General features: G+C 45.5%; 1 protein-coding gene across 2 annotated transcripts in view; it reads right to left on the reverse strand.

The window, feature by feature from the left end:
* Window positions 1–19764, reverse strand: part of LOC147453876 (cullin-3A-like) — a 45083-nt gene extending 25319 nt beyond the window's left edge. The window contains exon 1 of one of the 2 annotated variants that reach the window (XM_086515942.1): window positions 19376–19764. In XM_086515942.1, coding sequence (XP_086372068.1) covers window positions 19376–19536 — 161 coding nt within the window. In that variant the 5' untranslated portion in view covers window positions 19537–19764. The remainder of the gene's footprint in view (window positions 1–19375) is intronic. The other variant, XM_086515943.1, reaches the window with a different exon arrangement.
* Window positions 19765–23764: the final 4000 nt, after the last annotated feature.

A 23764-nucleotide genomic window follows, 5' to 3' on the forward strand; every position in this document is an offset into this window, starting at 1 on the left:
ATGAGCAAGGAACTCTCCAGGGGGACCACAATAAGAAGCACCCGTGGACCATAAGTCACAAATCTGTTGCTGCAAAACTTCAGTGGTGAGAACACTGTCAGGGATGCGGCAGCCTCGTCTCTGTGCAGAGGATCTAGTGAAGGAGATAAACAAAGAGATGGGTAAATGATCTGAGAGGCTGGTCCCTCTCCAAATAGTAGTAAATCCGCCTAGAGCTGCTGCCCAAGGGCCAATGTAAAAATGATCAAGTCGCTCTGATAATCTCCCCTGCTGTCTCTGAAACCCCCACGAGTAATGAAGTGTAGCAGGGTGGTGACCAAAAGAGGGGATGTGCCAAGCATCAACACCTTGAATAGCTAGAAGAAATCGATCCCAAGCTGACTGCTCATCGGGAGAAATGGATGATAGAACTCCAGGTGTGATGGATCGCCAATCAGAGTCGCTCTCGACGTTGTTGAAGTCACCTCCAACAACCCAAGAGTCTACAGCAGGTAGAACAGTAGCCAAGGAGGACCAAAAAGTAGCCCTCTCCCGAGGAATAGTGGGTGCATAGACTGACATAAAACCAATGATAGAGTCCCGAATCCGAATAGAAACATAGACTGCTCTGCCAGCGACAAGGGTGCCATGCTGCTGAACTGAGGCCAAGTAACGTGGCCCCACTGAAATGCATACACTGCAACTCTGTCCATGAATGCCCAGAGCAGGCTCCCAAAGAGTGTGAGCACCCGAGGGCATGAGATTACCAAAGGGAGTGGCAATCTTATGCTCCTGTACTAGTAATATATCCACAATGCCTACTACATGAGCATGTAAATCTCTGCGAAGTAAAAGCTTGCGGGAACCTCTTACCCGAGAAGTCTGCAAACCATTAGCATTCCAAGAAACTACATGTAAATCCATAGTCTGCATGAAAGAATTGGTAAAGCATCTGACTAACTGCACATCTTCTTGGAGGCAGCTGGGCCATCCAAGGGGTGAGCTTCGGGCGGTAGGAAAGCAACCCGCAAGCCCTCTCCAAAATATGGTGTCTCATTGCACCAACTGCGGACCTCAGCTTGTTTACATTGCATTACCGATGCTGCAGCTTTGACACCCCAAATGCGCATAGACATAGGAAGCACCACATCTGAGGATACATGAATGACCATAGGCAATGAATAGCAAGCATAACCATCACTCCATTCCATAGCACCAATACAGGAAGGGAAGTGTGGAGACAGTACATCCGGAGCGGAAGTAGACAACCATAAATGAAGCTAAGCCATAGATTGGGCATGCACAAAATGTAGAACCTGATCCTCAGACCATTCCGGAGCTGCGTGGAATGGAAGGAAAAAAGAATGGGTAGGCTGAGAGCGACTGCCTATTAAAGAGGGAACACAACCTGGCTTGTGATGCATAAGGTAGAGCTGCACCCGCAATGGTCCTTCTGAGTCACCGCACATTTCAGCCCGATGAGTGCCCCAGGAAAGAGGGCAGGAGCTGAGAAAACTGCGTGGGACGTAAGTATGAGCGGCTGAGGGAGTGGGAGGACCAGAAGGTGGATGGGGGGGAAGTAAGGGCGAGAGTGAGAGGAGGAAAAGGGAGAGGTAATAGCGGGGAATGATCCATCTGCATGGGAATAGGGACCTCGGGAAGAGGGGAAGGAGCGGGCGGGGGAACGGCAAGTGAAGGAGGAGCTGGTAGCAGAGGTAAGTGATCCTGTGCTAAGAAGAAGAATGGCGAGGAGAAACAGGGGGTAAGGGGGTGGTGGAAACTTGAGAGGGAGCAGGAGAGGTAACACTGGGGGCTGCATGAGTTGTAGGTTGCTAACGAGGACGGAAGGAATGATTACGACCCACTGTCTGCCATGCAGTCTCAGTAGGAACTGAAGCGGAGGGAGGAACATGGAGGGTCGAAGCTTGAGGAGCACCTGCAGGCTGCTGAGGTGCTCGAGTAGTAGTAGGAGTAACCGGTTGTTGACGCTGACCACGTGGCTGAGCATGAGTGCCACGAGCCGGCTGTTGTTGTCGCCGATGGCGTGGATGGGTGGGGCAATCTCGTGCCAAGTGTCCCATCTCGTGACAACGTAAGCACTGTCCTGGGCGGCCAATGACTACCATTCAGCAAGAGTAGTCTCGATCGCGCACAGCCACAATAACTGTATCTGGTAATGAAGTATCCCCAAACACCAGGACCTGAATGCGAGGTGGACCAGAGGAGAAGATGCAGGATCCTGGAACTACTGTGCCAAAATGAGCAGCAATCATCTGAAGGAGATGCTCATCAATAAAATGGAGAGGCATATCCGGGAAGGAGAGCATCAGAGGGAATCTGGGAATAAGGTGTCGACTGTCAAACTCCTCAGTAGTAAACTCGGGATAGCACCTCGTCAAGTATATCATCCTGCGATCAGAGAGTATCGGAGAGCGAGCCAAGAGAGCTGAGGCAGTGGCGGGATCTGAAAGACGTACCATGAATATGCCCCTGCCAAGGAATGTAAGCTCCGAGACCCGTCCCTGAGTAGTGCCCAATGCAGTCGGACACCAATCACGTATAGAAGAGCGAGGTGGAGACTGTCCAATCATCCGGCCAACCAAGGCATGCTGTGCCAAGTGTTGTATTTTGGAGTCAATTCGTGTCAACAGGTCGCAAGTACAGTCCACGCGACAAGCAAGTGGTGATGGAGCGCCGTGTGTAGCACTCGAGACCGGCAAAGCCGCCATGAAGAATGGGCTAGACTGGCAAACGGGAAAAGGAAGACCCGCAAGGAAGCTTGGACTCTTTCTCTCTCTCTCTCTCTCTCTCTCTCTCTCTCTCTCTCTCTCTCTCTCTCTCTCTCTCTCTCTCTCTCTCTCTCTCTCTCTCTCTCTCTCTCTCTCTCTCTCTCTCTCGCAAGCGGTAGAAGGATGCGCACAGTCAGGGTTTGGGGCAGTTAGGGTTTTTCGGGATTAGGGTTTCACGGAATTAGGGTTTACGGGATTAGGGTTTCGTGGAATTAGGGTTTCACGGAGTTAGGGTTTGCAGAGGTGGACTGTTGCTACAGGTAGTTCGCGAGGCAGGCAGGGCAAGGTGCGCACAGGCAGCATGGCAGAGGTTGGCACGCAGCAGGCCAGCAGCAGGATTTCGCGCGAACCCAGATAGGCAGCAGGGCGCGTGGCAGGGCTGCTGTTGTTGCGCGCGCAAGCAAGGCAGCAGCAGGTCGCGCGCAGGTAGTGCAGCAGCAGGGTTTCGGTCACGCGCAGACAGCAGGGTTTCTTTTCACCACATTCTCTCTCTCTCTCTCTCTCTCTCTCTCTCTCTCTCTCTCTCTCGTAAGTTCAACGATTTCACAATTTCTCTTCGTGTGTTGCTATTGATTTCTCGCTTGAAGTTTCCAAGCCTGTAAGGGGGGGGGGGGAAGGGGGGGGGGAAGCAGAGTAACTAGCGCCAATCCATCCATCAACTAAACGATTACTTTGCTACTAACAAGAAAAGCGGTGTCACGTGCGCACTTCACTTGCACCACGTGGACATTTCTGCCATAGTCTAGCGTCAGTCATAACCTAGCTTAGGACTGAGCCTCGCACTTTGTGAGCCTCTAGCACGACGTGCATGTCCAGGCCGGTCATAGTCGCATACCCTCTCTTGCACAAGAACCATCATTTCATCATGCAAGTATTTTACCGCGTGAACCACCTCTTATAAGTCATTTTATTGAAAGTGACTTTTGGAATTCTTTTTGCAAGTTTGTTGGAATAGGTAGGGCAAATTACTAAAGATCTATAAAAGAAACCCATTGGGCACTCAGTAGAAGCAGGGACACAAGGAGACACGCACCCAGCAGTCAGGAAGCACCTCAGTAGGAGCCTAGCGTTTTCTCAAGAAGAAGAAGAAGATCAGCGTTTTCAGTTTTCAGCCCTTAGCCTCACGAGAACCCGCTCCCACCCGGTTGTAGATCCTTGCCAGATTCCCCATCTACACCCAGATTAGCCTAGCGTTTTCAGAATTCAACAGATCAGGTAGCAAATCCCGAGCAAGAAGTCTAGCGTTTTCAGCTTTCAGCCTTGACGCCGTCGTCATTGACACCATCGTCGTCGTCGACATCGTCATCATCATCGCAGTCCCTATCTTGACGACGACACCTTCGTCGCCATCATCGCAGATCCCGGACTTGACGACGACACCACTGTTGTCATCGTCATAGTCTCCATCGTCGTCGTCGACAAAGTTGTCATCAAGTACCACAGCATCAGTACCCCTTAGCATCAGCATCTTAGCATCCAATCATTGTAGCAGCATTTGTGCAAGAATAAAGAAAGTACTTGCTCTAGCAACAAAGCAAGGGGGCCCTTGAGGGTTGGGACCCGACATCCCTATGTCGTCTCTTTTCTCTCTCTTGTCTCTCTCTTTCTTTCAGTTCAATTCAGTTCTTTCGAGAGAAGTAAAGTGTCCCTTGTGTTTGTGTGCGGAGTGTACTAGATCCGAGCAAATCCTTAATCTCTTCCACTGCACTTGACATTGGTATCAGACAAGGTTGGATCAAAACGTACGTACGGATCGGTTCCGTACCTTACGGACGTTCTATACAGATCCGTACCGTACGGAATGATCCGTACGCTGGTTTTTTTTTTGGGGGTGGGTGTGAGAAGCCCGTACAGTGCTGATTTAAAATAAAAATCTAAGTCTCTTGCAATAGTTACACAATATGTGGTTTGTCTTGTAAAACGTGTCTTTGAATGTCTCTATAAGTTGTTGACTTCTCTCTTGTTTTTTTATTGGAAATGTCCTAGAAAATTTAGTACTTTGTGGTTTTTTACAAGAGTACGTATTTTTACGTACATAAAAAATTTTACTGTACGGAACAACGTACAGTACGTACATATAAGCCACGTACAGTACATTTGGTACCACCTTGGTATCAGAGCTCTGTGTGTGCTACACCTGACATTGGTATCAGAGCTCTGTGTGCTTCGGTTTCGCGAACTCAAGGAAAGAACCTAAAGAAGAACCCCAAAAGAATCAAGAACCTCAAGAACCTAAGCAGAACCAAGAACCCAAAGAACCTCTCCCAGTATTTTTTTCCCTAAGAATCTTTGAGTCCCGACCATGGACTTTGTAACAAACTGTTGACGTGTCAAAGCCCTAAAGAATGGAGCCAATTTACAGATGCTGGCCGAGGGGCCTAAACCCTAAGAAGAACAAGTAACAGAAGAAGTCCTACCAACTTATGGGGACCCCGTCCGATGGGGCCCCAGTGACATAAAGGATCAAAATAAAGCAGGAACCACACACACTGAAGGAAATTGCATGGAACTGATGACATGGCAGGTTTTTCCGAAAATTACGCTGATTGATGACGTGGCAGGCTGTACGGATTTCCGCATTTTGCATTGGCTGATGACGTGGCAGGACCGTATAGATTTTCGTAAATTGCACTGACAACTTTTTGGCTTTGCTTTTGGACCATATGCTTTTGAGTTTGAAGGCTTTTCCAAGGGCCTTTCAATATGAGGTTAGGGCTCATTCTCTGGCATGTTTCCTCTAGAAGGTGCAAAGTCTGGAGTACTGGCTTGTACTGTGTTGATGCAATATAAAGAAATACCGAAAGGGGCGCCAAGGTTTGGGGCCAATACTCTCTGGGGTGGAATTCCGCCACTCCGTGTCGCGTATTGTCTTACTTTCTCTCTCTCAGTTCAGTTGTTATTGAAGTGCTAAAAGTATGTTTTAGTCTGTTCTTTTCTATTGGCACGTGGTGTCCGTCTTGTGACAGTGGTATCGGAGCATCAAGCGGGTGCTTTTTTGAAAGTATACCGGTCCTACCAAGGAGGAGACAGAGCAAAATTGCACTTTCAAAAGTTCATTGGAAAGTTTGGGTTCGCGCGAAATACCGAAAGGGGCGCCAAGGTTTGGGGCCAATACTCTCTGCGGTGGAATTCCGCCACTTCGTGTCGCGTGTCGTCTCTCTCTCTCTCTCTCAGTTCAGTTGTTATTGAAGTGCGAAAAGTCTGTTTCAGTCTGTTCTTTTCTATTGGCACGTGGTGCCCATCTTGTGACAGTGGTATCAGAACATCAGGCGTGTGCTTTTCTGAAAGCATACCGGTCCTACCAAGGAGCAGACAGAGCAAGATTGCACTTTCAAAAGTTTATTCAAAATTTTGGGTTCGCGCGAAAATACCGAAAGGGGCGCCAAGGTTTGGGGCCAATACTCTCTGGGGTGGAATTCCACCACTCCGTGTCGCATGTCGTCTCTCTCTCTCTCTCTCTCTCTCTCTCTCTCTCTCTCTCTCTCTCTCTCTCTCTCTCTCTCTCTCTCAGTTCAGTTGTTATTGAAGTGCTAAAAGTCTGTTTCAGTCAGTTCTTTTCTATTGACATGTGGTGCCCGTCTTGTGGCAGTGGTATCAGAGCATCAGGCGTGTGCTTTTCTGAAAGCATACCGGTCCTACCAAGGAGCAGACAGAGCAAGATTGCACTTTCAAAAGTTCATTGGAAATTTTGGGTTCGCGCTCCGACCCTGGACTTATTAGCCACTCTCCCACCCTTACTTCATCGCGCATCGAGCGCGCTCCCATCTTCACCGCTCATGTCTTACAGGGCATAAGTCATTAAGATCACTTGCAAGAGAATGATCCACGATTTGTTTCGAGCTACTGTTTTTCTCAGAGATAGTACCATGCAGATGTTGATAGCTACCAAGCAGCATACTCCAAGTACTTGGTAAGCTTTCAAGAAAAATTTTGCCCGAAGTTATATGGTTCTGACGTCTTCCTTCGGAGTGCAACTTCTGGCAGAGTGGGTATCCTTAAATGCTTGCCTTGGAAACCCTAGCAGATTATAACTTGAAATTTCTCGACATCTCCTAGTAGATGTCTCTTCATGAGCAGATGACCTTGGAGATCCAGTGCGATTGCTATCTTGCGACTACCATCGCCGCCAAAGAAAACACTCTTTGTCCAAGAGCTGATGGACCATGCTGTGCTCAGCTACGACAATATGGAACGAATCTAACCTTAATTTTTGGTGCAAGTTTCAAGATGAAAAGTCCGTCGACTTTTCGAGCTTGACTGATGTCGAGATTGCTTTTAAAGTTTGAATTTTGTTTGAGTTTTGTTTGAGAACTTGTTTGTTGATCCTGTTTGGAATTTGTTTGAAATGGATGGTATCTGTTTTGAATCTGTCTTGGTGCCGATTTGAATTGTTTGACTTTGGTTGTAATACTGGTTTCAATGATTGGTGAGTTTACTCCCGGGTGGAGTGGTGAGAAATGATGTTTGAGAATGCTTGTTCATACTCATGGCCCGGACCCTTGTGGTTATTTACGGGGAGAGTATTGTTGTTGTGACTCTCGGCTCGGACCTGGATGGTTATGCAGGAGGAGTATTAAGAAGCCTGAGCAATATTTACTCTCAGCGCCTCCAAACGACGAGGCTACGGTCTGGGGGGCGTTTGGTTGTAAAAGGCCTCTATATCTCCCGGCCCGGACCTTTTTAGGTTATGCGGGAGGAGTGATGAGGGAGTCGTTGAATATCTCCCGGCCCGGACCTTGTTAGGTTATGTGGGAGGAGTGTTCATCGGCGACTTTATGTTTCTATGTCTTGTAACATGCATATGTGAGCATTTGTTTTGCATTGTGATGTGCCAACCACTGAATATTCCTAATTGGATGAGATTGCCTGGGTATGCAATTTTAGTGCATCAAGACACGCGTGGAAGATCAGTACGGTCTGGGTGTGATGGCTAATTTTATTGCGTCGGAATATCAAGAGTTTCAATTTTGACGAAAGGAGAAGTTAACTCCTTGATCAAAAGAGCCGAAAGGAGAAGCTAACTCCTTAACAAAAAGAGCAAACTGATTGTCCCTTGGAATGTCCCTCGGAATGACCCTCGGAAATTTTTTGAGCTAACTTGAGTTGTTTTACAGATATGTTGTAATCAAGGACGATTACTCTCTTTCAAGAAGGGGAGATGTAACAAACTGTTGACGTGTCAAAGCCCTGAAGAATGGGGCCAACTTACAGATACTGGCCGAGGGGCCTAAACCCTAAGAAGAACAAGTAACAGAAGAAGTCCTACCAACTTATGGGCACCCCGTTCGATGGGACAAAGGATTAAAATAAAGCAGGACCCACACACTGTCACGTGACACATCCAACCCCATGTATCCGTGGACAAGCTACAGCACGACAAGGGTTCAGTCAGTCCAGTCAGTCTAGATTAGAAGTGGTCTGGCACTTTTGTGAGTCTATACATAGACCGTGCATGCCCAGTCACTTAGTGTAGATGCATATCCTCTAGTTGCACACAGCATGATCATAAGCATTCCCATCAGAATCCATCAGAATCCTTCAGGGGAATTTTCCAGTGCATTTAGCCTATTTTCCCTATTTCTGACATTTTTCACTTATTATTTTTAAGTGACTTTTGTTGGAAAGTAGGTAGGGCAAATTGAGTAAGTTTGTATATAAGCAAACCTAGACTAGAACTAAATAGCAGAAGAGGCAACAGGAGCCAAGCTCAGCAGGCAACTTGTCCAACAAGACCTTGGCGGTTTTCCCCTCCAAGCAAGAAGAACCATCAGCATCCCCTGGCGTTTCCATCAAGGTGGTCATCGCCATACCTCCCAGCACTTGGCGTTTTGCATCAGGTAGCCATCGCCAACAAGCCCAGTGCATAGCGCTTTTGCATCAGCATCATCGCCACAGAAGCCCAGCACCTAGCGTTTTTGATCCCAGCAACCTAGTGTTTTCAGCAGATACCACCTCAGCCTGCAGCGTTTTTCAGCAATGAAGTACTTGCAGATTCAGCCCTAAAAGAGTAGCAGATTCAGCCCGAAAAGACCATCAGTTTTCAGCCCGTAAGAACCTCTGTTTTCAGCCCTAAACCTGCAGATTTTCAGCGTCAAAGACCCACAGAAAATAGCCCCCAAATCAGCGTTTTTGGCCTAGTCGCAGATTTCAGCCCATAGCGTTTTTGGACAGCAGTAGAAAGATTGCAGATTTCAGCCATTAAGTCGACTTCGTCATCACCGTCGTCATAGTCGACATAGCCTAGACTTGCATCAGTCCCATGCATTCAGTCTGTACCAGTTTGTGCAATCATAAGTAGACCACTCTCGCCGACGAGAGTGGGGCCTTCAGAGGAGGGTTTCACAACGTCTCTGGTGTCGTATTCTCTTCTCTCTCTCTCTCTCAGTCTCATACACTTGCACGCACAATGTCCATTCACTTTGTTTGTGATCATAGCATTCTCTCATTAAGAACGGAAGGCTCTACCTTCCATAAGAACAAAAGGAACCTTGAGCACAGTTCGGAGCACTCATCTTGAGCAAAGCGCAAACAATCATTCCGCAGCACCTAACATTGGTATCAGAGCTTTGGCAGTGTTCTGTATCACTCAAGGAAAGAACCACAAGAATTTTTTTTGCTTGTTGAGGTCGCACGAACCCAAGTTCGCTTGGTCGTGTCGATTCCTAATCGTGTTTTGTTAAAGAGTGACAGGAATCCCAAGAAAGAAGGGCTTGTCCAGCCTCCCCTTGTGTCTCTTTTCACTCATTGAGAGCGGACCGTGCACTTAGCAGCCGGCCAATCGACGTGAGGTGGGAAAAAGCAACCTTGGTGTGAGCGCAATGCCACCAAGGGGTGCGCCCGCAGAAAGGAGTAGAACTCGGGTGAAGAGAAGATCCTTCTCAAACACGGTTTGCAAGCGAAAGAGAACCTCAAGACCCGCAAGAACCTCAAGAACCCAAGACCCCAAGAACTCAAGACCCGCAAGAACCCAAGACCACAAGAACCACGACTTCAGAATGGTCATCACTCAAAGCGGAATGGATACTTCGCTTAGAGGTGATGAGCATGAGAGAGGCGAAGAAGAATTTTCCCCACCAGGAGGTTTTTCGGACCCTCCCCCTTCCCCATCTACATCAAGGATTGCACTAACTCCTATGGAGGCTTTAGACCAGATGTTTCTAGAAAGGAAGTTAGAACACGAAGCAAGACATGCAGAAAGAATGGCAGAAATGGAACGCAGACACGCAGAAAGAAGAGCAGAAAGAGAAGCAACAAGAAAGGAAGCCAAAGCAAGACAAGAACAGAGCGACCGACACAACAAAGAGTTCAGGCGACTCTTTTCTCAAGTTCAAGCACAGATGCAAGAGATTTGGGGAAAGGAGACTCTCTCAGTCTCTTCTTCTCCCAAGCATGACACACAGGATTTGCATGATTATGAGAAGCATGATGAATTGAATGATAATGATGAGCATGATGATTTGAATGCCAATGATTTGCATGATGATTTGGATGACCATGACAAGCATGATGATTTGCATGATCAAGATGTGATTTCTCACAAGCATGAGGAGTTGTATGAAGATAATGTGATTGTTCACAAGGATGATGTGTTAGTGGATGCTTTTTCTAGTGAAGCTAACCTCGTTGTAGATTCGATCAATCACGAAGAACCGATCTTGGCTTTCGAGTCGAGGTCCAAAGAACCCCCACAGGACGATTCGATCATTCAGGAAGAACCGATTTTGGCTCTCGACCCTAGGTCCAAAGAACCCTCATAGGACGTATTATGTGTTCGCATGATTAGTACGCACGCATTGTTCGAGTGTTTCATTCGTGATCGTTTCTTGTATTTTCGTCAGCATCTTTATGTGATCCCTTTTCCTAGGCATGACATATTGTACGTTAAGCACGTTTCACTCATGAATGAGCACGAATGTATGCGAATTGTTCGTGAAAAGCTGAAAAGTATGCATTCAAGGAAGTCACATTCCATGTCTCTCCCTTGGCATGACACATTTGAAGAAAGAGCACATGAAAGTATGAGCACTAAGCATGGGCATTTCCGTTGTGAATTGCCACAGTTGATTGCTCTAGATAAAAAGAGAGAGATTCGATCTCATTGTTTGCGTGTGTGTGGTGAACAGTTTGGCACTCCGTCTGCTTGTTCATCTACATTGCATGCACAGTCTTTCAGGAAGACAAGATTTTTTCCACTCACTTTACATGGAATAGGTATGTTCATGATTTTGTGTTGGAAATGGTTTCAGGAATTTTCAGCCATGGAGATTCTTGAAGAAGAAAGAAGCATGACTCTCGACGAAGTTGAAGCATTCAAGGAGCCACAGAAGACTTTGTCTCTTTCGGCGCGGCCCAAAGAAGCAAGCATTGCAGACCTTTATGAAGTTAAGGTACCGCACGACCCACACATCAGAGTGGGCCGGCGAAGAGTCCCTTCCAAGATTCCGGATGCTATTGGCGATCTCCCTCGACGCCATACAGTTTGGTACCAGTACCTCGCTTTGAAAAGGAGGGGATGTCACATGATACATCCAACCCCATGTGTCCATGGACAAGCTACAGCACGACAAGGGTTCAGTCAGTCCAATCAGTCTAGATTAGAAGTGGTCTGGCACTTTTGTGAGTCTATTCATAGACCGTGCATGCGAGTCTATTCATAGACCGTGAATGCCCAGTCACTTAGTGTAGATGCATATTCTCTGGTTGCACACAGCATGATCATAAGCATTCCCATCAGAATCCATTAGAATCCTTCAAGGGAATTTTCCAGTGCATTTAGCCTATTTTTCCTATTTTTGACATTTTTCACTTATTATTTTTAAGTGACTTTTGTTGGAAAGTAGGTAGGGCAAATTGAGTAAGTTTGTATATAAGCAAACCTAGACTAGCACTAAATAGCAGAAGAGGCAACAGGAGCCAAGCTCAGCAAGCAACTTCTCCAACAAAACCTTGGCGGTTTTCCCCTCCAAGCAAGCAAGAACCATCAGCATCTCCTGGCGTTTCCATCATGTTAGATGCAGGGGAATGATTGTCTGCGCTTTGCTCAAGATGAGTGCTCCGAACTGTGCTCAAGGTTCCTTTTAGTTCTTATGGAAGGGAGAGCCTTCCGTTCTTAATGGAAAGTGCTATGATCACGAACAAAGTGAATAGACACTATGCGTGCAAGTGTATGAGACTGAGAGATAGAGAGAGAAGAGAAATACGACACCAGAGACGTAAAACCCTCCTCCGAAGGTCCCACTCTCGTCGGCGAGAGTGGTCTACTTATTGATTGCACAAAGTGGTACAATGCGTATGCAATGGACTGATGCAACTTGGGACTATGCCGATGACGACGACAGTGATGACGACGACTTTAGGGCTGAAATCTGTGGTCTTCTAACTGCTGAATTTCGGGGCTGTTTCGGTGGCTGAAAATGACTGTTTTGGCTACGTTTTCGATGGCTGAAAATGGGGGTCTTCTACAATGCTTCTAGGGCTGAATCTGCTACTGTGGAGACTGCTAAAAACGCTGTTGCATCTGCTTCGGAATGGCTGAAAACCAAAAACGCTGATGGCTGATTGTAGCGTTAGCAAAACGCTGGCAAATCTAGAACTGCTGATGAAACCCAAAAACGCTAATGGGCTGAAATTGGGAACGCTAGCAGATCTGGTAGTACTACCAAAAACGCTAGGCAAACTTGAAGGTTGGCGATGTCTGCAAAGCTGGAAAACGCCAGATCTAGGGAGGATGTTGGTGCAGATCAAAAACGCTAGGCTTAGGGCTTGAGGCTGACCAAACGCTGAGGGTGTAGAGGTTCTTGTGGCTCCTGCTGAGAAGGTGCCTGTTGAGCGGGGAGCTCTTGCTGCCTCTTCTGCCAGAAAGTGCTAACTTGGGTTTGCTTATAAATTAACTTAGCAAAATTGCCCTACCTACTTTTGTTGGAAAGTCACTTAAAAATAATAAGTGAAAAATACCAAAAATAGGGAAAATAGGCTAAATGCACTGGAAAATTCCCCTGATGAATTCTGAAGGGAATACTGATGATCATGCTGTGTGCAACCAGAGGATATGCATCTACACTAAGTGTCTGGGCATGCACAGTCTACGAATACTCACAAAAGTGCCAGATCACTTCTAATCTAGACTGACTGGACTGACCCAACCCTGATCATGCTGTAGCTTGTCCACAGACACATAGGGTTGGATGTGTCACGTGACACATCAAGGTGGTCATCGCCATACCTCCCAGCACTTGGCGTTTTGCATCAGGTAGCCATCGCGAGCAAGCCCAGTGCATAGCGTTTTTGCATCAGCATCATCGCCACAGAAGCCCAGCACCTAGCGTTTTTGATCCCAGCAACCTAGCGTTTTCAACAGATACCACCTCAGCCTGCAGCGTTTTTCAGCAATGAAGTACTTGCAAATTCAGCCCTAAAAGAGTAGCAGATTCAGCCCGAAAAGACCATCAGTTTTCAGCCCGTAAGAACCTCTGTTTTCAGCCCTAAACCTGCAGATAATCAGCGTCAAAGACCCACAGAAAACAGCCCCCAAATCAGCTTTTTGGACTAGTCACAGATTTCAGCCCATAGCGTTTTTGAACAGCAATAGAAAGATTGCAGATTTCAGCCATTAGGTCGACTTCGTCATCACCGTCGTCATCGTCGACATAGCCATGCATTCAGTTTGTACCAGTTTGTGCAATCATAAGTAGACCACTCTCGCCGACGAGAGTGGGGCCTTCAGAGGAGGGTTTTACAACGTCTCTGGTGTCGTAGTCTCTTCTCTCTCTATCTCTCAGTCTCATACACTTGCACGCACAGTGTCCATTCACTTTGTTTGTGATCATAGCATTCTCTCATTAAGAACGGAAGGCTCTACCTTCCATAAGAACAAAAGGAACCTTGAGCACAGTTTGGAGCACTCATCTTGAGCAAAGCACAAACATTCATTCCGCTGCACCTAACACACACTGAAGGAAATTGCGTAGCACTGATGACGTGGCAGGTTTTTCTGAAAATTAAGCTGATTGATGACGTGGCAGGCTGTATGGATTTCCACGTTTTGCACTGGCTCATGACGTGGCAGGACTATACGGATTCCGTAAGTTGCGCTAGCAGCTTTTTGGCTTTGCTTTTGGACCATATGCTTTTGAGTTTGAAGGCTTTTCACTGTAATTGCTTTTTAGGCCAAGGGCCTTTAAATATGAGGTTAGGGCTCATTCTTTGACATGTTTCCTGGAGAAGGTGCAGAGTCTGGAGTACCGGCTTGTACTGTGTTGATGCAATATAAAGAAATACCGAAAGGGGCGCCAAGGTTTGGGGCCAATACTCTCTGAGGTGAATTCCGCCACTCCATGTCGTGTGTCGTCTCTCTCTCTCTCTCTCTCTCTCTCTCTCTCTCTCTCTCTCTCTCTCTCTCTCTCTCTCTCTCTCTCTCTCTCAGTTCAGTTGTTATTGAAGTGCTAAAAGTCTGTTTCAGTCTCTTCTTTTCTATTGGCACATGGTGTCCGTCTTGTGACAAACTTACCAGATCCCACCTTCATTACCGTGTCTTTGATGGAAGATCGACATCAGATACACGAAAACCTAGATCTTGAGTACCAAGATCTACTTGCCTCTTATGCGGATATGGAAGGAGTTGGAGATAGGATCCCTAGCCTCTTCTGCACTCGCATTCACATGTAGCATGCATCCACTTCCGTCGACAAGAAACCCTTGGATTTTTCTCCGAGCACCCTTACCTTTCAGCTTCACCCGCAATGTTTTCACGACAGGTGCAGGCAGAGTCAGCACGAAGGCTGATATTCTACGACAGTAGTAAGGCTACCTAGTAATTCGTATGGTCGGTGTTTACATCGCAGCAGTACCTCGTATGGAGGAATTTTCATTGGTGATGTATCCACAGCATCAAATCCATTCATCACTCAGCATTAGTAGTACAGATAGTAGTTTTGCAGTTGTGCCTCACTTTTAACAGGGAGGGATGTCACGTGCGCACTTCACTTGCTCCACGTGGACACGCTTCTGCCATAGTCTAGCGTCAGTCATAACCTAGCTTAGGACTGAGCCTGGCACTTTGTGAGCCTCTAGCAGGACGTGCATGTCCAGGCCGGTCATAGTTGCATACCCTCTCTTGAACAAGAACAGTCATTTCATCATGCAGGCGTTTTACCGCGTGAACCACCTCTTATAAGTCATTTTATTAAAAGTGACTTTTGGAATTCTTTTCATAAGTTTGTTGGAAAAGTAGGTTGGGCAAATTGCTAAAGATCTATAAAAGAAACCCATTGGGCACTCAGTAGAAGCAAAAGACACAAGGAGACAGGCACCCAGCAGTCGGGCAGCACCCAACAGGAGCCCTAGCGTTTTCTCAAGAAGAAGAAGAAGATCAGCGTTTTCAGTTTTCAGCCCTTAGCCTCGCGAGAACCCGCTTCCACCCGGTTTGCAGATCCTCGCTCGATTCCCCATCTACACCCAGATCAGCCTAGCGTTTTCAGAATTCAACAGATCAGCCAGCAGTAGTAGATCCCCAACAAAAAGTCTAGCATTTTCAGTTTTCAGCCTTGACGCCGTCGTCATCGACCCATCATCGTCGTCAACATCGTCATCGTCATCGCAGTCCCTATCTTGACGACGACACCTTCGTCGCCATCGTCGCAGATCCCGGACTTGACGACGACACCATCATCGTCATCGTCATAGTCTCCATCGTCGTCGTCGACATAGTCGTCGACACAATCGTCATCAAGTACCACAGCATCAGTACCCCTTAGCATCAGCATCTTAGCATCCAATCATTGTCGCAGCATTTGTGCAAGAATAAAGAAAGTACTTCCTCTGGCAACAAAGCAAGGGGGCCCTTGAGGGTTGGGACTCGACATTCCTGTGTCGTCTCTTTTCTCTCTCTTGTCTCTCTCTTTCTTTCAATTCAGTTCAGTTCTTTCAAGAAGAGAAGTAAAGTGTCCCTTGTGTTCATGTGCGGAGTACTAGATCCGAGAAAATCCTTATTCTCTTCCGCTGCACCTGACAAGCAGTAATAGTAAAGTTTTGACAGTTGCCATGTATTTGTCGGGTGATGCAATTAATTGGTATCAAGCCTAGCAAGAGGCACATATGGCCGATGGCGAGCCATTGTCGTCTTACAATTGGGTTGACGCCCAAGCTAAGCTCAAGGGTTGTTTTATGCCACCACAATACCTTGATCGGTTGAAAGAAGATTGGCAAGATCTCAAGCAAAATGGGACTCCAGTTATGTCTTTTTCTAATCATATTTTGTAGATTGTCCTTTATTGCGTAAGTCAAACCAGGATCGCAAAGAGCCTTTCCTTTTTGGTTTGCATGAGTACATCAAATATGATATAAAAGTCTTACGCCCTATCGACTACAATGTCACAAAATGATGACGTGGCATAGCCTTAGGCCTAACATGGCAAAACCCAGCCGAGGGGCCTAAACCCTATTAAAAAGAAGCATAAGCAACCTACAGATTATGGCCGAAAGGCCCAGAAGGGATTAGGTTCTCTCCCAACTTGTAGAACCCAGCCGACCCTGTAAAGCAAAGCAAGGACCCCTTTTAGTATAAAAAGTGATGACATGACATTGTTGTACCGACATTCGCAAATCACGCTGACTACTAACGTGGCAGTGCGGATTGCCCGCGTATTACAGAGGCGTCCTAGAGGGTGCTAGCTTTTGGGTCTAGAGCTTTTGGATGCTAGAGCTTTTCACTGTATGCTTTTGGCCAAGGGCCTTTATAAATGTGCCCACGGCCTCACTCTCAACAGATTTAGCTTGGGAGCACTACGAGAAAGAGGACCCACGAACATTGTATTCTTGCAAATTAATAATAAAGAAATACCGAAAGGGGCGCCTATCTTTGGAGCCAGTGCATCTTGGCTCAGAACTCCATCATGCCGTGTCGACTCTCCTCCTCTCTCTCCCCTCTATTCAAGTTTATTCAATTGTTTGCAATTCCCTCAAGTGTGTTGCAGTCGATCTTTGATTTGGAGTGTCCGAGCCTATTACAACAATGACACCATCAAGATCATACTAGAGCAAGAAATGAAGCACAACGAAGGTAAGCCTGAGGAGAAGAACAAGTCACCTTCTGATATGCAGTAGGACCAACAGAATCAGCATAATGATAAGAACAATGGTAACTCTTTTCTACTCAATCTTCCACTACACCTAAAGCTTAGAATTCTTCACCTAACAGTAATAATAAAGGAAAGGCTAAACCTCAAGCAACCCTTGCATTGGCCCCTAAAAATCTGCTACACAAATATTTGGAGGATGGTTAAGTCTCGAAGAAAGAGGAAGATGTTTTAAGTGTCTCAATAAAGGTCACGTGAGAGAGATTGTCCTAAAGAACCCACATCTTCTGTTAGTGTCATGCATGAGCAAAGTAGAGCGCCTATCACAAACTTGTGACATGGGCATGGCCTCTAAATTGCAGATTCTACGAGAGGCACAAAAGGGGTTAGGGTTAATAACCTAATCCTGCCCAACTTTCAAAGCGTGGCCGAGGGGCCTAAACCATTATAAATAAAAGAGTGGAACCCCCAAATTGGGCAAGGCTACTAACGTGGCATTCGGTACACATCCCCACAAATCGTAAAAATTGCTACCATGGCTGTAGGGACAGTCCACGTTTTATGGGACAGCTAAGAAGGGCTTTTGGAGCAGGGCTTTTGACTTGTATGGTTTTGGCCAAGGGCCTTTAAATAAGTTGCCAGATTAGCTTGGGACTGTGTGTGTGTGTGTGTGTGTGTGTGTGAGAGAGAGAGAGAGAGAACCCTTGGACATTGTACCTTGTGAAGCATAAGAGTAAAGAAGTAACAAGAAGGGGCGCCACTCTTTGGGGCCAGTGCATCTAGAAGCACAACTCCACCGTTCATGTCGACTCTCTCTCTCTCTCTCTCTCTCTCTCTCTCTCTCTCTCTCTCTCTCTCTCTCTCTGTGGATTCAAGTTCAGCTTAGTTGTTTGCAATTTTCTCAAATGTGGTGTTGTGGATCTTTGGCTTGGGGTGTCCAAGCCTATTACAATAGTTGGACATATATAACACATAGTGCTAGAGCGGCAATCAGACAGCTCAAGGTTTCATCTAACAGACTATAGATTGAGGTTGGATGGCGGCCCAGATTGACAGACCACGTGACCTACAAGGTATGTAGACGTGTAATGAGAAATGAGGAGCACTCTGTATGCACATGCCCAGCATATGAGGCCGATATACAACCCTTTTCACAAAACAGCCGACACTTATATAGTACTATTGGAGTCGAGAGACCACCTTCAGCTAGGTGATTCAAAGACATGGAGACTCTCCTCCAGTGACCCACACACACTTGTGGAAGGGGACAGTCACAACTCACAGACTCCTTGCAGACCGCTACCCGAGTCCGACCCATTGACATTTAGAGAGGGGTCACCCTATAGCAGGCAAAGATTGTTTAAGCTCGTAGACTCCCCAGAGCAACAGGATACCAAGTTCAGAGAGTACATCACACGGTGATCCGAGAGATTCGACTGTAACATAAACGGACCAGATAGAGGGAGAAAGAGCGGGCTTTCTCACTCCTTACTGCTATGTTGCATGGACTCTTCACTCCCTACCCACCTATGCATGCTATACTACACCCCTAATTTAGTACCAGATGGAGCAAGCTAGTCTTTTGCATATCATGGTTATACTCCCATACGCATATAGCTCCACATCCACTAGAGTTAGAGCTCCATCAACCTCATCCTAATACACATATTTACATACCAACATGATAGCCTATTTTATTTTGTAGCAGGTTTATTTTCAACACTTTTGTCCTTTTTTGGATGCCTGGAGGACACACAGATGTACATCATTTGCCTCATAGGCAAGACTTCAGCCTCTAGAAGACGCTGTCTTTCTTTTCTCATGCCCACCCACATTCCACTGCATATTTCTCACAATCCAATACCATAAGCCACACCAATATAGTTCTGCACGTTGAGCTAGCAAGGGATGGAGTCCAATTGTGGTGATCACACAAGAAAGCTCTTAATGACCCATAAGTCCTCTTAATAGGAGCCACTTGTGGTTCACCCGTGGCAGCCAAGGAATTGTGGGACTTCGTACTTCTAGAGGCGGAAAGCATAGGAGAGAGTTTCATGGAGTCTTGGTTTACACGTCTAACAAGATGAAGGCATGGTCAACCAAGAGGAAGCTTACACTACCTCAACAGCTCTTATGAACATTCCACTAATGCATGTAATCTCACATCTATGCTCGATTTGAGCTCTTTAGTGTGTTTTCTTGAACAAAATCTTATATATTCCCATTCATTCAAAGAAAACGGTATCATTGGGGCAATGATTGTTCCAAGTTCCAACTAGCAATTACAATGCTTGAAAGCACTAACCATAACCTGAGAAATGATGATGGCAATTGAAAAAGTATTTGAAGGCACAACCCAGCACGTAAATAATCGTCTGCTAAGCCAAAGATATCATTGGAAGCATGCAACGGTGATTGTTGCTATATAGAGGTAACTTAAAACAAAATGCCTGACGTAGAGCCTTGAAAACTATGCCAAAAAAATTTGCGGTTGCAGGCTATGGAAGCAAACATGAAAACCAAAAGAAAGCTTGCCTATAAAGCTCCTCGAAACTAAGGCCGCTTGCGTTGTGATTGTAGATTTCGTTTATGGCATCATCGAGAACCCTCCATGTGCGCTCTGCATACTTGGGATCGATCTCAACCTTGTGCTTGAAAGGTTCGATCCTGAAGCTCTTCTTCTTCGACGTGCTCATAGTCTCTAACTGCTGCTTGTGCAACCCCCCTAAAAGCAGATAGCGTACAGAAAGATCCTTGAGGACGTAGGCGCGAACTGCGCAGAATCAGCAGACCGTGAATTCTCTGCTATTAATAATCTGTCTCCCTTCCCTCCCCATGCTGAGTACAAGATGAGAGTTCAAAACCTGCGACGAGAGACAACGAAATTTTCAGCAGCAGCAGGAGAGGGAGTGACGATCTATGTTATAAAAGACTTGCAAATATTAAACAATTGCCACGAGTACAAGGCTTTTATAAAACAAAACATACACGCTGTGAATTTATGATCGAGAGAATCAAAAATTATATGTGATTAGCCACGGAGAGCTAAATTAGATACACCGGGGGTGGGGGATGTAGCATATGGGGTGGCGAAGCATACAGAGCAGCCCAAGAAGGGTCCATACAAGGTGAGCTTGCAAGTGTAGGCTCCATACGCAGGGGTATCCAAGCATGGGACCATACCAAGAACGGTCCATGCAAGGTGAGCTTGCAAGTGTAGGCTCCATACGGAGGGGTATCCAAGCATGGGACCATAGAAGAGGGTGTAGCAGGTGAGAGCTCCATAATGGGGGAAGTATCCAGACTTTGCTCCATAAAAGGGGGTCTCTTGTTACCCATCTTCAGTACTACCCTAAGCGGGTGAGGGGAAGGGCATCCAGCTCATCCTGGACCCTTGCCACAAATCTTAGTCTGTCCTCAATCTAAGACTCCAAGTGATGGACTTCAATTTCAACCTTGATTTGCCACTGCTCCTTTGTTGGGTAACTTGACACAGTAGGCCTGAGATGAATTCCCATAGGCCATCAACCGGTATTAAAGAGAATCTCCTTTTTTGTCCCGTACAAGGTCACTTCATCATTGGCAGTCTTCATGGTCCGCAAGTTCACCTAGGAAAAGAAAAGTCTCAAACTTGGTGTCTGGTAAGCCCCCTCAAACAACGTAAAGTTCCTTTACCTCCAAATAATCCAAAGAAATTCTCCCCTGACTTTGCTCCAAAAAATGCTAAGGAACCCAACATAGGCCCCTAATAACAGTTGTTTCCAATTGGGATGGAAATTGAGCACCTTGACCACTGGGGCTAACACAGAAGTATTATCCGAACATGCACATGATAATTGGCCAATGTCTTCCACTTCTCTAGAACACCTGTAGCAAATTCCACATCGAAGATCAATATGGGTTGTTTTGGGTAGGCCACCATATAGAGTATTGTGAGGGGATACAATACATGTGCTTAGAATCCATATTAATTCTCAAATCAAGCCTGTGAAAATTCCAAGCCTGAATGATTGAACAAAACCATATAGAGCCTCTTAACTCATCAACTTTCTAGAATTATTGCTTGAGATGCCAAGGAGGTTCTAAAGTGCTCTATAGCCACAAAGCTAGCGTATGATTTGAAAAAAACTTGGATTTATTTGGGGCTATTAATTCCACCTTTGGAGTTGAGTTTGAATAACATTTTTAAACCTAACTCGAGCCAAAGGTGTTTTTATGCTTCTTTAAAATGGAAATCCTATGTATTGGAAGCTACGACCCATTTATTGAAAATTCTCTATACTGATGTGCTAAGAAAATTCATAGTTTGATGAATATTTTGAAAGTCTCTTTGTAATCAAAAGGCAATTTGGTGTGTATATGGATTTCTCACGATGTAACTCTTCTTCCTTGATTTTTGGGACACCTAGTACCCTAGATAACAAACAACACAAAGGCAAAACTGATTTTTTATCTTACCAAAATCACACTCATTTTGAGTTAATACGACATTGGCTTCAAATTGCTAAATTTCACTGAATAAATGTGGTACATTGCAAGTTTATGTCAAAATGTAGGTGTATAATTTCAATTTGGTGCCAACTTAATAGGTTTATATGCCATACAGAAGGCCACATTGTGGAAGCCAACTTTTTCATCCGTGTAGTTCTTGAACTTCATAGGTGTGTTCCAAATTGTCTTAGAAAGACATGTTTTGATGCTTTTTGTGCTTGAACATGAAAGTAAAGAACCAAAGTGCATAAAGTGGAAGCATTTATAAAGGTAATGAAAGGTGTACACATGGAAACATTGATAATAGGTCAACAAAATGCAAAAAATGCACATTTTTGTACTTAATTCTATGTTCAAAAGAAAATTTTTGGGCCTATAAAAACCATAGAATTTGGTCAAGAACTCATTGATGTTTACGGGGGGAAATACGTTCATTGTCTAGAGATTTTTTTAACTTGTGTAAAATGGGGTTGCTATTTTTGGTCAAATTGAGCACTCTTTTGGCTTTGAGAGCTCCTCATGACCATAGAGTCCAGAGTTGTGAGTGTCTTATTTTTCCCACATAAAGTGTAGTGGGGGTGTAGTGTTAGCGTTGAGCTTAAGTAAGGACGTCTAAAATCACATACATATAATAGGAGTATTTGATTTTTTTTCCAAAACCGTGAAAGAGCACTTTTATGTCCTGTTACATTACCAAACTAGTGTTAATAATTTAACCTACGAAAAGTTTGGGAATGTAGAATTTTTGTTATGGGAATTTTCCATGTAAATGTGGCCTTATATTTAAGGAGGTAACACTCATTTCATAGGCCACAAACTCTCAGATTCAAGCAATTCTTTTTTACACTTATTGACAGAAATAGAATCGATAACTATGTTGGACTTAGGGTTGCAGAGAAACACACACAGCTTGAAGAAGACGAAGGAAGCTCAAGGCACACAATAGAGAGTGTATTACTTAGTGTGCAATGGAAAGATAGATAGCCCTAGAGTGATGGGCGTATATACAATGCTCAGGGGAAAAAAACTCCTAAAGAGGGAAAAAATGCCCCAGTGGTCCTAATGTGTTCACACACATCACTACCACATGTATATGGTAACAAATCCCCCCTGGAGTGATGCGGTGAACGAGAGCTGGCACATGAGTAAAGGGAAGTGCCATGCCCTAAGGACATGATCAGTCCACAAAGGGGAGTAAGCCCAAAGCTTTGCGGAAAGCTTCAAGCTTCTCACGAGACAATGCCTTTGTGAAAAGATCTGCAAGGTTGTCCTGTGTTGGCACATAAGCCAAGCTGATCTCTCCTGCTGAGAGCCTCTCCCTGACATAATGGTAATGCACCTCAATGTGCTTTGTGCGAGCATGAAAAACTGGGTTCCTCGCAACTGCCAATGCGCTCTGACTATGAGTGTAGATAGTGTTGGTAGTGTCCTGTCCAACACCCAAATCGGCCATAAGGCGTCTGAGCCATACACACTCAACCGTAGCTGTGAAGACTACCCTGTACTCAGCCTCACAACTCGAAGTGGCCACACTAGGTTGCTTCTTGCTCAACCATGATATACATGAAATGCCAAGCATGAAACAAAAACCACTTGTGGACACTCGCGTGTCAAAACAACCAGCCCAATCTGAGTCCGAAAAAGCATGTAAGTCTGGCGGCAATGATCCCCCCTTGGGATAAAACAAGACAAGATGTAAAGTGCCACTAAGGTAGCGGAAAATCCTCTCGAAAGCCTGCCAATGCTTAGACCCTGGGCTATGCATAAATCTGCTGACCTGTGAGACTGCAAACTGAATATCCGGCCTCGTGTTGCATACATAAATGAGGCAGCCAAGAGCAGTTTGGTAAAGAGTGACATCAACAAGATCGCCAGCATCATGTAGACTCAACTTCAAACCTGTTTCCATGGGAGTGGCAATAGGTTTGCAATCCTCAAGTCCAAACTTACATAGCAATGTCTCTGTGTAACTTTTCTGACACAAGGCAATACCACCATCACACTACTTAAACTGTATACCCAAGTAATGATGCAATAGTCCCAAATCTTTCATCTTGAAAGTAGCATTCAAATCAGCCTTAAATTCAGCAATATGTCTCTCATTTGGTCCAATGATCAGCAAATCATCAACATAAAGAACCACAATGAGAAGTACATCACCCTCACGCTTTACATACAATGTGATTTCTGTTGGACTGTTGCGAAAGCCTCGTTTAACCAAATGAGTGTCAGCTTTCTCATACCAAGCACGAGGAGATTGCTTCAACCCATATAAAGCCTTCTTACATCTGCACACTTTTTCCTCTTGTCCTTTTATGACAAAACCGCGAGGCTGCGTTACATAAACTTCCTCAAATATGTCACCATTCAAGAAAGCAGTAACAATGTCTGATTGATGTACATCCCAACCAAAATGAGCTCCCAATGCACATA

Source organism: Adiantum capillus-veneris, chromosome 7, assembly GCF_014529385.1.
Source record: "Adiantum capillus-veneris isolate H3 chromosome 7, ASM1452938v2, whole genome shotgun sequence".
NCBI lineage: Eukaryota > Viridiplantae > Streptophyta > Polypodiopsida > Polypodiales > Pteridaceae > Adiantum > Adiantum capillus-veneris.